Source organism: Falco rusticolus, chromosome 3, assembly GCF_015220075.1.
Source record: "Falco rusticolus isolate bFalRus1 chromosome 3, bFalRus1.pri, whole genome shotgun sequence".
In the NCBI taxonomy this organism is placed as follows: domain Eukaryota; kingdom Metazoa; phylum Chordata; class Aves; order Falconiformes; family Falconidae; genus Falco; species Falco rusticolus.
The window spans coordinates 13077938-13090084 of NC_051189.1; the positions used below are offsets into that span (position 1 = coordinate 13077938).

General features: G+C 54.4%; 2 protein-coding genes and 1 long non-coding RNA gene across 5 annotated transcripts in view; 2 read left to right on the forward strand and 1 right to left on the reverse strand.

The window, feature by feature from the left end:
• Window positions 1–7613, reverse strand: part of HSF1 (heat shock transcription factor 1) — a 72396-nt gene extending 64783 nt beyond the window's left edge. Inside the window, exon 1 of one of the 3 annotated variants that reach the window (XM_037379115.1) lies at window positions 7248–7613. In XM_037379115.1, coding sequence (XP_037235012.1) covers window positions 7248–7373 — 126 coding nt within the window. In that variant the 5' untranslated portion in view covers window positions 7374–7613. The remainder of the gene's footprint in view (window positions 1–7247) is intronic. The other 2 variants (XM_037379114.1, XM_037379117.1) reach the window with 2 other exon arrangements.
• LOC119144157 lies at window positions 2051–4843 on the forward strand. The gene is made up of 2 exons (XR_005102974.1): window positions 2051–3890; window positions 4049–4843. It is a non-coding gene; the product is annotated as an uncharacterized LOC119144157 (long non-coding RNA).
• A 371-nt stretch (window positions 7614–7984) lies between the features above and the next one.
• BOP1 (BOP1 ribosomal biogenesis factor) overlaps window positions 7985–12147 on the forward strand; it is a 69783-nt gene continuing 65620 nt past the window's right edge. The window contains exons 1-2 of the mRNA XM_037380904.1: window positions 7985–8118; window positions 8641–8799. Coding sequence (XP_037236801.1) covers window positions 8110–8118; window positions 8641–8799 — 168 coding nt within the window. The 5' untranslated portion in view covers window positions 7985–8109. The remainder of the gene's footprint in view (window positions 8119–8640; window positions 8800–12147) is intronic.

Consider the following 12147-nt stretch of genomic DNA (forward strand, 5'->3'; position numbering starts at 1 on the left):
TTCCGTGCACTTATCCTCTCTGATGAGCAAAATGCAGAAAAATGGGGAAAATGGTTGACATCTACCGCGATAAAAGTTTTTTTCCAAGCTCTGCATCAAGCTGACCCAAACGCTGATTGCATTGTTCTGATTAGCAACTTCGGCCACCACATGAAACACACCATGCTCGAGTTTATACAGTTGATCTGAATCTCTCTCCTGCTCCCAAGAGGCACAAGGAACTACGGCATGACTCGCTGCTGGCACAGGAGAGCGGGCTGCTCTGCCTCCCCGGCCCCATCGTCCACATCTGCACCCACCCTCATCCAGCAGCAGCTCCCACCGAACACCTCCATGAGCAGCCTTAACCCTGACACAGCAGAAAACAGAAAATCAAGTATTAGTGCCTTAAGGCGGTCCACTAAAGGCTCTGACAAGAGCCAGAGTCAGCTCAAACATGGGGCAGGATTCCTGTGGCCAAAACCGAGCGATCCCGTCGCAGCAGCACGTGGTTAGATTTGCCAGCCGCCACCAGAGCACAAGAAATGAAACTGGAAAGAAACGAAGCGCCTGGTGTAAACAAGCACGGAACCACTGCTACACAGCCTTCACCAGAAAAACATCCCTGTACTGGAAAACTGCTCCTTGAAGCGGTCCAAGCACTCCTGTGCCATTCAGGAAGCAGACAAGCAATGTCACCTGTATGCAAAAAGCTGGCAAAGTTATTTATGTAGGAAAAAGGTACAATCAAAACCTTGAAAAGCCAAGGTTTCATTCAAAGGAGGGTTTCTGAATATCCAGTTTTGCAATGTGTCAGCAGATTACCACCTCAAAGTCTCTTCCAAGCAGCACTGAGAGCAGTTCCAGCTCTTTTGGCTACCAGCACTCTTAGGCTCCAAGTAGAGGTTTTCCATCAAGTGCTCCTCTTGAAGCTCTGACTTTAACCTCCTACCTAACACCCTGGACCTTCACCTTGTGATTCTAAATGCAGCTTTTAGCTTAAATGAGATAAAAACCCGCACCTTTAAAAGGTACACATTCTTGAATTTAAATTCAGTTGGAAATCCAACGCTACAGCTATCATTGCCCTGGAAAAATATGCAGTGTTTTGATCACCATGCTTAGAGGAGTAAGTTTTATTTTGAATTTCCATTGCAAACAGAATTTGAAAATATTTCAAACACAAAAGCTCTGAACAATGGTTAAATTTTATTTTATTAAAAGCCCAGTGCCTTTCATAAACCCTCACCCTATATGCTACACTGGATCAACTCCTGCTTGCAAAACTATGAAAGCTGCTATTATCTATGCGTGCACAGGATTAAATACAAGACAAAACATCACATTTTCCCTATTTGCTGCTTGGCAGCTATAAACCCTTCCTCTTTCCGATTCCTCCATTTTCAGTTAACTTCCACAGACCATAAATCAGAACTTCATAGATCAGAAGCATGCCGGTACTGTAATTCTTCTGCACATTCCTCATTTCCAGCTACGCGTTCAGATTTTCTGTGCCATACTTCACCAAAGCAATCACCTTGCCTTGAGATGACACTGGTGTTTGAGAACAGCAGGAAGGACAGCGGGGTCCCCCACACACCAAGAGTTAAGCCACCAGGAGTCTCCAGCGTTTTTGAAGGACCAAACCGGTGACAGACAGTTTCAGCAAAGTCATTTTCCTAGCGCAGGCGAGGACCTCGGCACTGACCTCCTGAGAGCCGGCCTTGAATTTGGCAAGCTGTGCAGAAAGCGTGCGCATGTTTACAGGCAAAACAAGCTGCTGATGAGGTTATTTCATGCGCTCTGCTCCCCTCCACTGTCCAAGAGCATTAACAGAGCCATCAGACTGAGACATGACTGCATGGAAACAGCACCTCACTCATACTTTGCTGAAGATCAGCATGCCATGGAGGGCTCACCCTTCCACGTGTGGTTGCTTTCAAAGTCTGAGTCACCCTCTCAAATAGCCCAGCCACCTTCCTAGGTCTAAATCAGGGCAAGCCCCAGGGTCACTTGTACGCTTGGACTGATCCGGACTAACAACCACAGCCTGGCTGGAGCACCCCGTGCCTCGCCACATGGACTCTCTGGTACTGGAATTCGGGCTTCTGCTGCTGCAGAAATGGGGACACAGGGTTTGCCACGGAGTTTTGTAACAGCTTTAGACTGTTGATACAAGGACTGATGCTCAGGCTCCACCAGCCTAAGCTCAGTATATTCTAAATTAAGGCTTAAGATTTGGACAAGAGTGGGATATTGAATTGCATGGCTTCCTCCTGACTCTCCCGGTCAGGAGCTTCTGTGTGTTCTCCCACACCCTCCCTCCCCACCTCTTTTGTTGCTGTTCCCCAAATGAGGAGAACTGAGCTGATGGCTCTGAATCTGAGGCTTGTTTCAAGATGAGTAACGTTAACAGCAAAGCGTTACAAGCCTGGACCTCCTCCCTCTAGCAGATGATGCTCCACAGGCACAACTTCACAGGATGCAGGGCCAGCCAGAAAACGGGCAACAACTGCAAGAAAAGGGAGGTCTTGCTCCGTCCCTCATGTACCTTGTACCAGTTTCAGCACCCAGGACCCCTCTGAACCAGCTCGGCTCTTTCACTTCAGCAGGTATGACAGGCTCAGCAGAGGGTCCAACGACAGGACAACCCAGGCAGAGTGAGAGAAAACATACCTCTCCCCACCTTGCCCCCAGCTTCTTGCATCTCCAAGCCTCCCAGGGAGCAGCATGGCACGCTGCAGCTTGTGCTGATGGATGGACCCACCACCACCGAGGCGGCCCCTAGCCCTGCTCGTTCTTGTGCAGCCGTCTACTTGCCTTTTTGCTGAGATGACTTAGCTTAGGAGGGGCCAAAACTACCACTAGAGCTGCTGTAATTAGCCACTGTGAGATGACTGGGGCTATGCTGTACACCTCCACTGTCAGCCACAGTTTCACCTGCAGTCACGCCAATCTTAGCACCCTGTGATGCCGAGGAGTGGCCCTGACCCACCTTTGCTGGCCCTTACGCTCACCCAAGCCCAGAACACACCAGACTGTGGAAGTAAAAGCAAACCCAATTTTCTGCCAGTTTAGAACAGAAACATGGAATCATATGGGTTGGAAAAGACCCTTAAGATCAAGTCCAACCATTAACACTGCCAAGCCCCCCAAACCATGTCCCTAAGCACCACATCTTCAGCTCCCTCTACAACAGCTCACTGGATCCAGATGAGACTCGGGGCTGCCAGGAGGGAAGAGGAGGGTGTCAAATCACCAGCAGACAGGGTGAGATGTCACATAAATGAGCCAAAGAAGCAGCCAAGGTACTGACACTGAAGTGGGCACAGCTTCGTTCCCCTGCTCTCCTGGCTCTGGCACTCCTCTGAGCTTTTCACTAGCTCTGTTCACCAAGAAGAGGACAAGTGCTACAGCAAGCACAAGGGAAGCAGGTGGGGAAGGTTCAGCACTGACCCAAGAGCTGCCTGCCAAGCCAGAACAGAGGTCTATGCATGACAGCAGCCAGATAACTAAGAAGAAGCTTCTCTTAAGACCAGAGCAAATGCAGTGCTGCTTCCTCAGAGCATCTCCTGGCAGAGATTCACAAGCTGTCCACCCTCCAACTAACTCAATTTAAACAGGTGGCTGCTACCATCAAAGGTTGTCCCCCCTCTTCCTACCATCCCCAGGTACGCTTTTCCCATCACCTCTGGCAGTAATGGCAGCAGGATGAGTCACTAAAAGCCACCAGTTCAACAGAAAAATATCCGGGGTGGGGTGGGGCGTGAGGGGTGGGGCACAGCAAACCAACCAGAAACACCCAACCCATAGAGGACAAAAAGCTGAATCTGTTCACTGAGGCCCAACGATCCCTAGCAGAGAGGCAAAGATGGTCTGCACTCTTCGGCAGCACCTAACTCCTAGTCAAGGTAAGTGCATGCCTTGGAGAGGGAGGTAAATGTAGCAAATAATGTCACAAATTAACTAGTCTTCAATTAGTCATGTTATTTATATCCTAAATGTACTGCAATTTGTTTTTTTTCAATGGAGAAATCTGCTGCAGAGTTAACATGACCTTCTGTCCCAGGTCAGACCAAGGTCCAGAGAGACAAGTTACCACCTCACACACTCGGGGAAAAGTCTAAGCAAGACAACATCAACCTTCCCTAACAAACTTATACCAGCAAACAGCAGCACTGGTACTTTTGAGGGCAGAAATTATATCCAGACATCGTGTTTTGTAAGAAAACAATCCACCCTCCTTGAACTCTTCTCAAATTCTTCTACGGTTTTGGCCTGTGCACCATCATTGTGGGGAGCAATTACACAATCTGTGAGCGACATTACGAGAGATTTGCCTTTTAAACTTCCTGCCCAGCAATTCCGCTGGGTGCCATCACATCTTTAGACACGAAGAGTACTGACTGATTTGAAACAATGAGGAAAATGCATTTCTATCTGCATGCCTTTGGAAAATACAGCTCAGCAGGCTGCCCAAGACTGAAGAGAGGCTTTGGTGACAGTGCAAGTATGCTGTGGTACTTTCCCACAATACTCTCGGTCTCTGTGATTAGCAAATCCAAGAGTCTCTGAACACAAAGTGGCAACCTTACACTTGAGAAAACAGGGCGGGATCTATGGATGAGGCAGGGCAGAAACCCAGCTGTCACAGCCTCTGATGCTGAGGACATGATAAATGCCCAAACCCCACTCTGCCTTTCAGATTTGCAGTGACGACACCTAGGGACGTTTAGATCATTGGTGTTAGCTGTAGGGACAAGAGACTTTTAAAAGTTGAGAAACTCAGGGGGGAAAAAGTGTGCCATGTAATCACAAATAAAATTTGAAGATATTACCTTCAAAGGATTCGAATTAGAACACACATATTTTTGGAAGTTTGTTGTGTTTCTTTACCTCCCCTTTATGTTTATTTTTATGCTTTCTACTGAATTGATTTCTCCTCAGATGCACATAAAAGATCCCTTTCCTTTCTGCAGCCACTTAGAGATCCGTATTCCGGAACCCCTACAGCTTTGTTTCTTCCATCTATTACTAAAGGAAATTAAAACAAAGCTGATTACCCAAGTAAGCTTGAGGATAATCACCTACTTTGTTTCTGTATCGCAGTCTGTATTAACAACAGCAGCAGCAACAACAACAAAAAGTGAGAGAACTACTTAGGGGAAGACCCGATCCTTCCCCAAGACTTCACAGATTCCATTGACTTGCACCATATTTACTTTCAACACTAGGAATAACAAGGAGCTCAGGCATCTGACACAGCCATTCCACACAGGCAGAACCCTGCTTCCAAAGTGCAGATCATCAGAGTCTAAGACTTAACAGTAAATTTTAAGTTGTATCCATCCAGACCATGCTTCCATAGTTCTTGCCAAGACCTAGAAGATTCATCCACCTATCAAGAGTATAAAGGGCTTAAAAAAAAAAAAAAAATCTATCAGGCTGGCAAAGTTGCTTTGGAATAGAGTTTTAATTCAGGCAGAACTTCAGTCCAAGCTATCACACTGCTCACTGTCACCCCACAGCAAACATGTACCTCACCCAGCACACGTGCTCAGAGGCAAAACCAGTGTATGAATCTCCCTTTCCCATCTTTTCACTCTCACCTACCAACTGCAGGTCCCTTGCCCCCTGGGTGGGCTAAGTAAAGCTTGGGATAGTCATGCTACAAACCAAAATGGTCCTGATGAGCAATAACCCCAAAGAAGAATTCCAAAGTTCCCAAAGGGCAACTCCAGCCCCAACACCAGCACCTCTTCCCTTCCTCACTCAGGATACTTGCCAAGATCTTTTGGGCAAGGAGAAATGTAAAGACGTAGGCAACTTTCTTTACCTGTCAACATAAGCAAATTATATATATATATACACCTGTTTGCAAAAGCATACCGACTGCATGTAGATACCAATCCCGTGGGTATTACTCTGCCTCCCCAGTGGCACAGCTTACCTTAAAACACCAAACAGCAAACCTGCCTGCACTCAGAGGCCCAAAGTTTTCACAGTGTTCCCACGTCGTCTCTCACACCCACCCCCTGGAGCCAGGTGACCTTCCTGTGCGCTGCAGTTCCCAGTGGCGTGGGGAATGGAGTAAGGACACTCGTCCCCTGCCCCTAAATGCAACTTCTCACAATGTTTCAGCAACACAAAACTGAACACAGACTCATTAAGCACAAGGCATTAAACCTCTCTTTGCTCTAGTAACAGGGCAAGGCGTTAGTTCAGAGGCGATGACTTGCAAAGTTAAGAGCAATGCAATATCTGCAGCAAACAGACAGCACAGGTCTTTCATCTCATTACTGCCACATTGAGTCAGATAAGCAAACAGTTTGAGTTGGTGGAGAGCAGCTACCACCACGGGTTTCGAAAAACCATGCCCAGCACGTTTCTGCTTTTATTTTGGTCCTTATCTTTCACGTTTTATTAACCTGAGAGGCAGCTCCACTTGTCTTAGCTCCTCATGCCCACCTGAAGTCAAACCTCTCTATGGCAGCCCTTCCTTGCTTCTACCAATACTACTGTGCTTCTCTTCACTCAATACCTTTAGCAGCAAACATCTGACCTGTGGCTGAAATAAGGCAATATGGCAGTACGGGAAGCAGAGTAACAGGGTATTCACAGGAACCTATTTCTACTTAACTGTTTGGGCTGCCAGGTTAAGAACCTAACAGCAAAAAACTTCTTCCCTTTAATCTCCAGTAAACACCACAGATGTAACTGCCTCCGAAAAACAAATGCTTGTGGCATCTGGCTCCAGATATCACCATCTTTTAGACAAAGCTTAAGCTTCCCCAGGCAGCTAAAAAAGATGGAAAAATGGGACTTGCATGACTGGTGCAACCACAAACTGCGACAGAAACAGCACAGGCTGTCCTCCTGTTGCAATAATGACACGGCTGAAAGCCACGGAGCATCCCCTACGCTGGGAACAGTTAGAGGAGCGCCTGGACGCTGTGTTTTGCCTCCCTGAGCACAAGGGATAGCTCATTTCCCCACGAGGTACTGCAGTTGGGGTAATGAGCTGCACGGGCAGGACACCCGCAGGGGAAAGAGGCAGCACCTCTAATTAGGAGCGTGCAGGAGCTGCTGTGAGGCCCGGAGCGTCACGGGGACCGCTGCGATGCTGTGACACACCAGCACAGAGCGCGGCGCAGGCCCGCGGCTGGGAACGTCGCTCCGAGGCGGGGGGAGGCCGCGGCCGCGCCCGAAGCCCGCGGGAGCCAGGCCCGGGGGCCTCGCTCGCCGCCGTCCCCTCTACCGGGACTCACCGGGCTCCAGCAGATGAGCGAATCGGTGTCGGGATCCTCCACCAGGGTCCACAGCTTGGTGAGGAAAGCAGGCACGTTACTGCCGCCGGGGCCGGCGCCTACCGCCGCCGCGCCAGGCCCCTCCATGGCGGCAGCCGCCGCTGCGCCCTGAGGGCCCGGCTGCAGGCCCCGGGGCAGGTCGCGGCGCGCCGGCGCCCCCCGCCCCCGGGAAGCCGCCGCCAGGTGGGGTTTGCGGCGGACCGAGGCGGGCGGGCGGCGCGGGGCTCAGTGCCGCCGGCGGCCGCCGCCGCGGGGCCGGGCCGCTGCCTGCGCACTGCAACCCCCGGGGCCCAGCATGGCCGCCGCCATCTTGGGACGCCTCCGAGACCGGGCCCCCGCGCGCGGCGCCGCGGCGCGCATGCGTAGCCCCGCCCCCTGTGCGCCGGGGACACGCCCCCAACTCGGGACGTCACTGTCGGCAACCCGCGCGCGTGCGCCCCCCCGGCCGGCGCCCCCGCCGCCGCGGTGGGCCTCCCCGCCTGCGCGTGCGCCGTCCCCCCGGCGCGACCGCGGCGTCTGCCCGCTCGGCCCGCGCGCAAGCGCAGTGCGCCGCCCCGCTCCCGCTGTGCGCATGCGCGCCGCGCCGAGTCACCTCTCCCCTTTGACCCCTCCTCAAATCCCCCCCCCCCCCCCCCTACCCCCCCCCCCCCCCCCGCCGCCACTGGGAGCGCGGGCCCCTGCCCCGGTGCCGCCGCCTGGGCGCTGCTGGGTCTGGGCGGGGAACGGGGGCGGCGGGAAGGGGGGGCGGTGCCGTGACCTCTGACCTGCGCGCACGTGGTGCGCGGCGCGGCCGGCGGCGCACGCGGGGTCGCGGGACGGAGCCATGGAGCAGGTCGGGGCGCGCCTTGCCATGGTTACGGGGGCGGTGGGGCTCGGCCCGGTCCCGGGGGGGCCTGGCACTGCGGGGGGGTCCGGCCCGGTCCCGGCCTTCTTCCGGGGGTCCCGGCCCGGTCCCGGTGGCGCCTAGTGGGGCCCGGTCTTGTCCTGGGGGGGGGACCAACCCGGTCCCGGGGGGATCCCTGGCACTGCGGGGAGGGGAGCCCGGCCCGGTCCCTGCCTTGTTCTGGGGGTCCCAGCCCGGTCCCGGTGGCGCCTAGTGGGGCCCGGTCTTGTCCTGGGGGGGGGACCAACCCGGTCCCGGGGGGATCCCTGGCACTGCGGGGAGGGGAGCCCGGCCCGGTCCCTGCCTTGTTCTGGGGGTCCCAGCCCGGTCCCGGTGGTGCCTAGTGGGGCCTGGCCTCGTCTCGAGGGGGCCCGGTCCGGTCCCGGGTTCCCTGGCATTGCAGGGGGGCCGGCCCGGCCCCTCCGTGAGGCGAGGGCCGCTAACGCGCTCCCCTGGCCCGTTCCCTTCCAGTCGTGTCCTGCCGGGGAGAGCGAGGAGCTGACGGACAGCGAGGAGAGTGTCTACTCGGGGCTGGAGGACTCGGGCAGCGACAGCACCTCGGAGGAGGAGGAGGAGGAGGAGGTGGAGGAGGAGGAAGGCCCCGGTGGCAGCTCGCCCCCCCGGACACACGTAAGAGCTGAGCGGCCTTTCCAGCCCCCAGACACGGCCTGGAAGGTCTCTCCGACCACCGAGAAACGCCGTTTCAGTGGGTGGGGGGTGAGGCCCGGCACCTCCCCACCTGCTTGGGGCCTCGGGGGAGCTGCCAGGGTCTGGTCCTACCTCACAGATAAAGGCACGTAGAGGCAAATCCGTGCCGGTGAAGTGTGGTTTTCTCCCCTGACCCAGCCCCCATTTGTGTCTGGAGGAGGCGGAGGGGGTGTGAGGAAGGTCCTGGGCCCTGTGTTGGTGCCCCTGTGTTGGTACTCCCCATTTCTACGTTGTGGAGAGAAAGCAAAACCAAACTTGCGTGCGCAAACCGTAGCAGAGGTTGGTGGAAAAATTAATCTTTATTTACTCAAATTTATCTTGAGATAGTAACGTGCAGATGCTGGGTACACCAGCCTTCTTCACTCATTAACAAAAGTTACCTTGTCGTTACCCTGGCTGTCTGGGTCTGTGTATTTTTTTTGAATGATGTCTAGAAGATTTACCGAGGTCTGGAGTAGAAATTCAGTAGAAAGTTCCTTTAGAAACCTGCTCAGCAGTTGCACCAGACTGCCTCGGGCTGCGGGGGTTGCAGTTTGGCAGCTGTCCTGCTTGGGTTGTCTCCATCCACAGCCGCTTGTTCCCACCTGGATGCCATTGTCATGCTTCGACAGCTACTTACAAATCCACGGCATGCGCCAGGCCCAGTGGCCGATCCAGCCCAGAAATCGCTCTGCAGAAGTGGGCTTTTTTTTGTTGTTGTGCTTTGCTTTTTGGAACAATCAGTCCCCTGCACCACGCAGGTGGTTTGGCTGGTAGCGTAGGTTTTCCTTGGCATTGTCTCTCCACTCTCTTTTGCCACACGGCTGTGTAAGCAGAAGGACACTTGCTTAAGCCAGGACTGACTGCTAGTGCATCGTGCGTCCAACACTCTCAGAGCTGGGGCTGGTTCTGCACCCGCCACACCTGATTCTTCAGCCTTTTATTCAGTATCCAGGTGTCTGCAATGCTACAGGTCTGTAAAAAGTATCTGGAGATATCAGGATCCATCATTGTCTCGTTGCAACCTGGGTCAAGCTGGACATGATGCTCTGCGCCGTGCTGGCATGTTGTGCACCTAAAGAAGAGCCACAGCGGTTACAGCAGCAGCTGAAGAGGTCTATGGGGGGGATGGATCCTGAACCCTCTTTCCATTGCTGCGCGATATGTCCCTCTTTTGGCCTCGCCACTGCTTTGGGCAGCGATAGCCTGTTGGGTTTTTTAGTAGGATCTCGATGAAGTCAGATTCCTGATTTCCTTTCTTGCTTGGTCTTCGGCCTTTGGGGTCTTTGCTGTGCAAAGACAATGGCACCTCGGCAGGAGGACAGGAGCTAGTGCTGATCCTGCCAGGCAGGAGCCCTGTGTGCTGCTGGGCTGCATGTGGAGAGAGTTACCCGACAGGCTGCAGCTGTCCTGAGCGGGAACATCAGAAACAGGGCAGAGACCTTGACTGGAGTCCCTCTTGTCGGGGAAGGGCCCTGAAGGGGTTTCGCATAGGGAAAAGGCATCAAACACATTGGACTGGGCCAGGAATTGCAGAACACTTTGGGTTGGAAGGGACCTTAAAGACCCCTCAGTCCCACCCCTGGCCACGAGCAGGGACACCTCCCAGCAGACCAGGTTGCTCCCAGCCCCGTCCAGCCTGGCCTTGAGCTCCCAGGGATGGGGCACCCACAGCTGCTCTGGGCAGCCTCTGCCAGCACCTTGCTGCCCTCACAGTAACAAATTTCTTCCTGATATCTGATCTAAATCTCCCCTCTTTCAGCTTAAAGCCGTTCCCCCCATCCCATTGCTACAGGCCCTTGTACAAAGCCCCTCCCCAGCTTTCTTGTGGGTCCCTTCAGGTACTGGGAGGTGCTCTAAGGTCTCCCCAGAGCCTTCTCTGCTCCAGGCTGAACCACCCCAACTCTCTCAGCCTGTCCCCGCAGGAGAGGTGCTCCAGCCCCCTGAGCATCTGCGTGGCCTCCTCTGGCCCCGCTCCCACAGGTCTGTGTCCTTTTTGTGCTGGGGGCCCCAGAGCTGGACACAGCGCTGCAGGTGGGGTCTCCCCGGAGCGGAGCAGAGGGGCAGAACCCCCCCCTTGCCCTGCCGGCCACGCTGCTGGTGGTGCAGCCCAGGGCACGGTTGGGTTTGTGGGCTGCGAGCGCACGTTGCCGGGTGCTGTTGAGCTTTTTGTCCACCAGCACCCCCAAGTCCTTCTCCTCAGGGCTGCTCCCAATGCATTCTCTGCCCAGCCTGTGTCTGTGCTTGGGGTTGCCCCGACCCAGGTGCAGGACCTTGCCCTTGGCCTTGTTGAACTCCATGAGGTTCACACGCACCCACCTCTCAAGCTGTCGTGGTCCCTCTGAATGGCATCCCTTCTCTCCAGCGCGTCAGCCGCACCACACAGCTCGGTGTCGTCGGCAAGCTTGTTGGGGCTGTGCTCAATCCTGCTGCTGCCAGCAAAGGTGTTAAACAGCACTGGTCCCAGTACGGCCCCCTGAGGAGCGGCGCTTGTCACCGGCCTCTGCTTGGACATTGAGCCATTGACCGCAACTCTGAGTGCAGCCACCCAGCCGATTCCTTGTCCACCGAGCAGTCCATCTGTCAAGTCCACATTCACCAGTTTAGAGGCAAAGATGTCATGCGGGACAGTGTCAGATGCTTTGCAGAGCTCCAGGTAGATGACATCAGTTGCCTTTCCCTCGTCCACCAACACTGTAGCCCCAGCATAGAAGGCCACCAGATTTGTCAGGCACAACTTGCCCTTAGTGAAGCCAATGACCTCCTTATTTTCCGTGTGCCTTATGACAGCTTCCAGGAGGATCTGCTCTGTGATCTTGCCAGGCACGGAGGTGAGACTGACCAACCGTAGTTCCCCAGGTCTTCCTTATTTCCCTTCCTGAAAACTGGGGTTACGTTCCCCTTTTGCAGTCAGTGGGAGCTTCACCAGATTGCCACGACGTCTCGATTACTCCGGACATTGTGTTTGTCATTGCAGAGAGCAAATAACTTGTTGTGGGGGAAGGAGCAGAAGGTACAGAGCAAACCGTTGGTGTGAGAGCACCGAAACTGTAAGGTTGTCTTGGGAGCCGGAGGGGCTGGGAGCATTTGGGGCAGCTCTGGGGCCACAGGCTCGCGATGCCTCTGGAGGGGCGGCCGCAAAGCGGTCGTACCCTGTGGGCAGCTTTAATGTTTTCCGATTCATCGCTCTAGTTCCAGCTGTGTGTGAAAAGACTTACAGCCTTCAGTCCCGTTCTGCAGTTTTTGGCCCCTTAACCTCAGCCGTTCAGTGCCATCAAGAATGTCCTATTC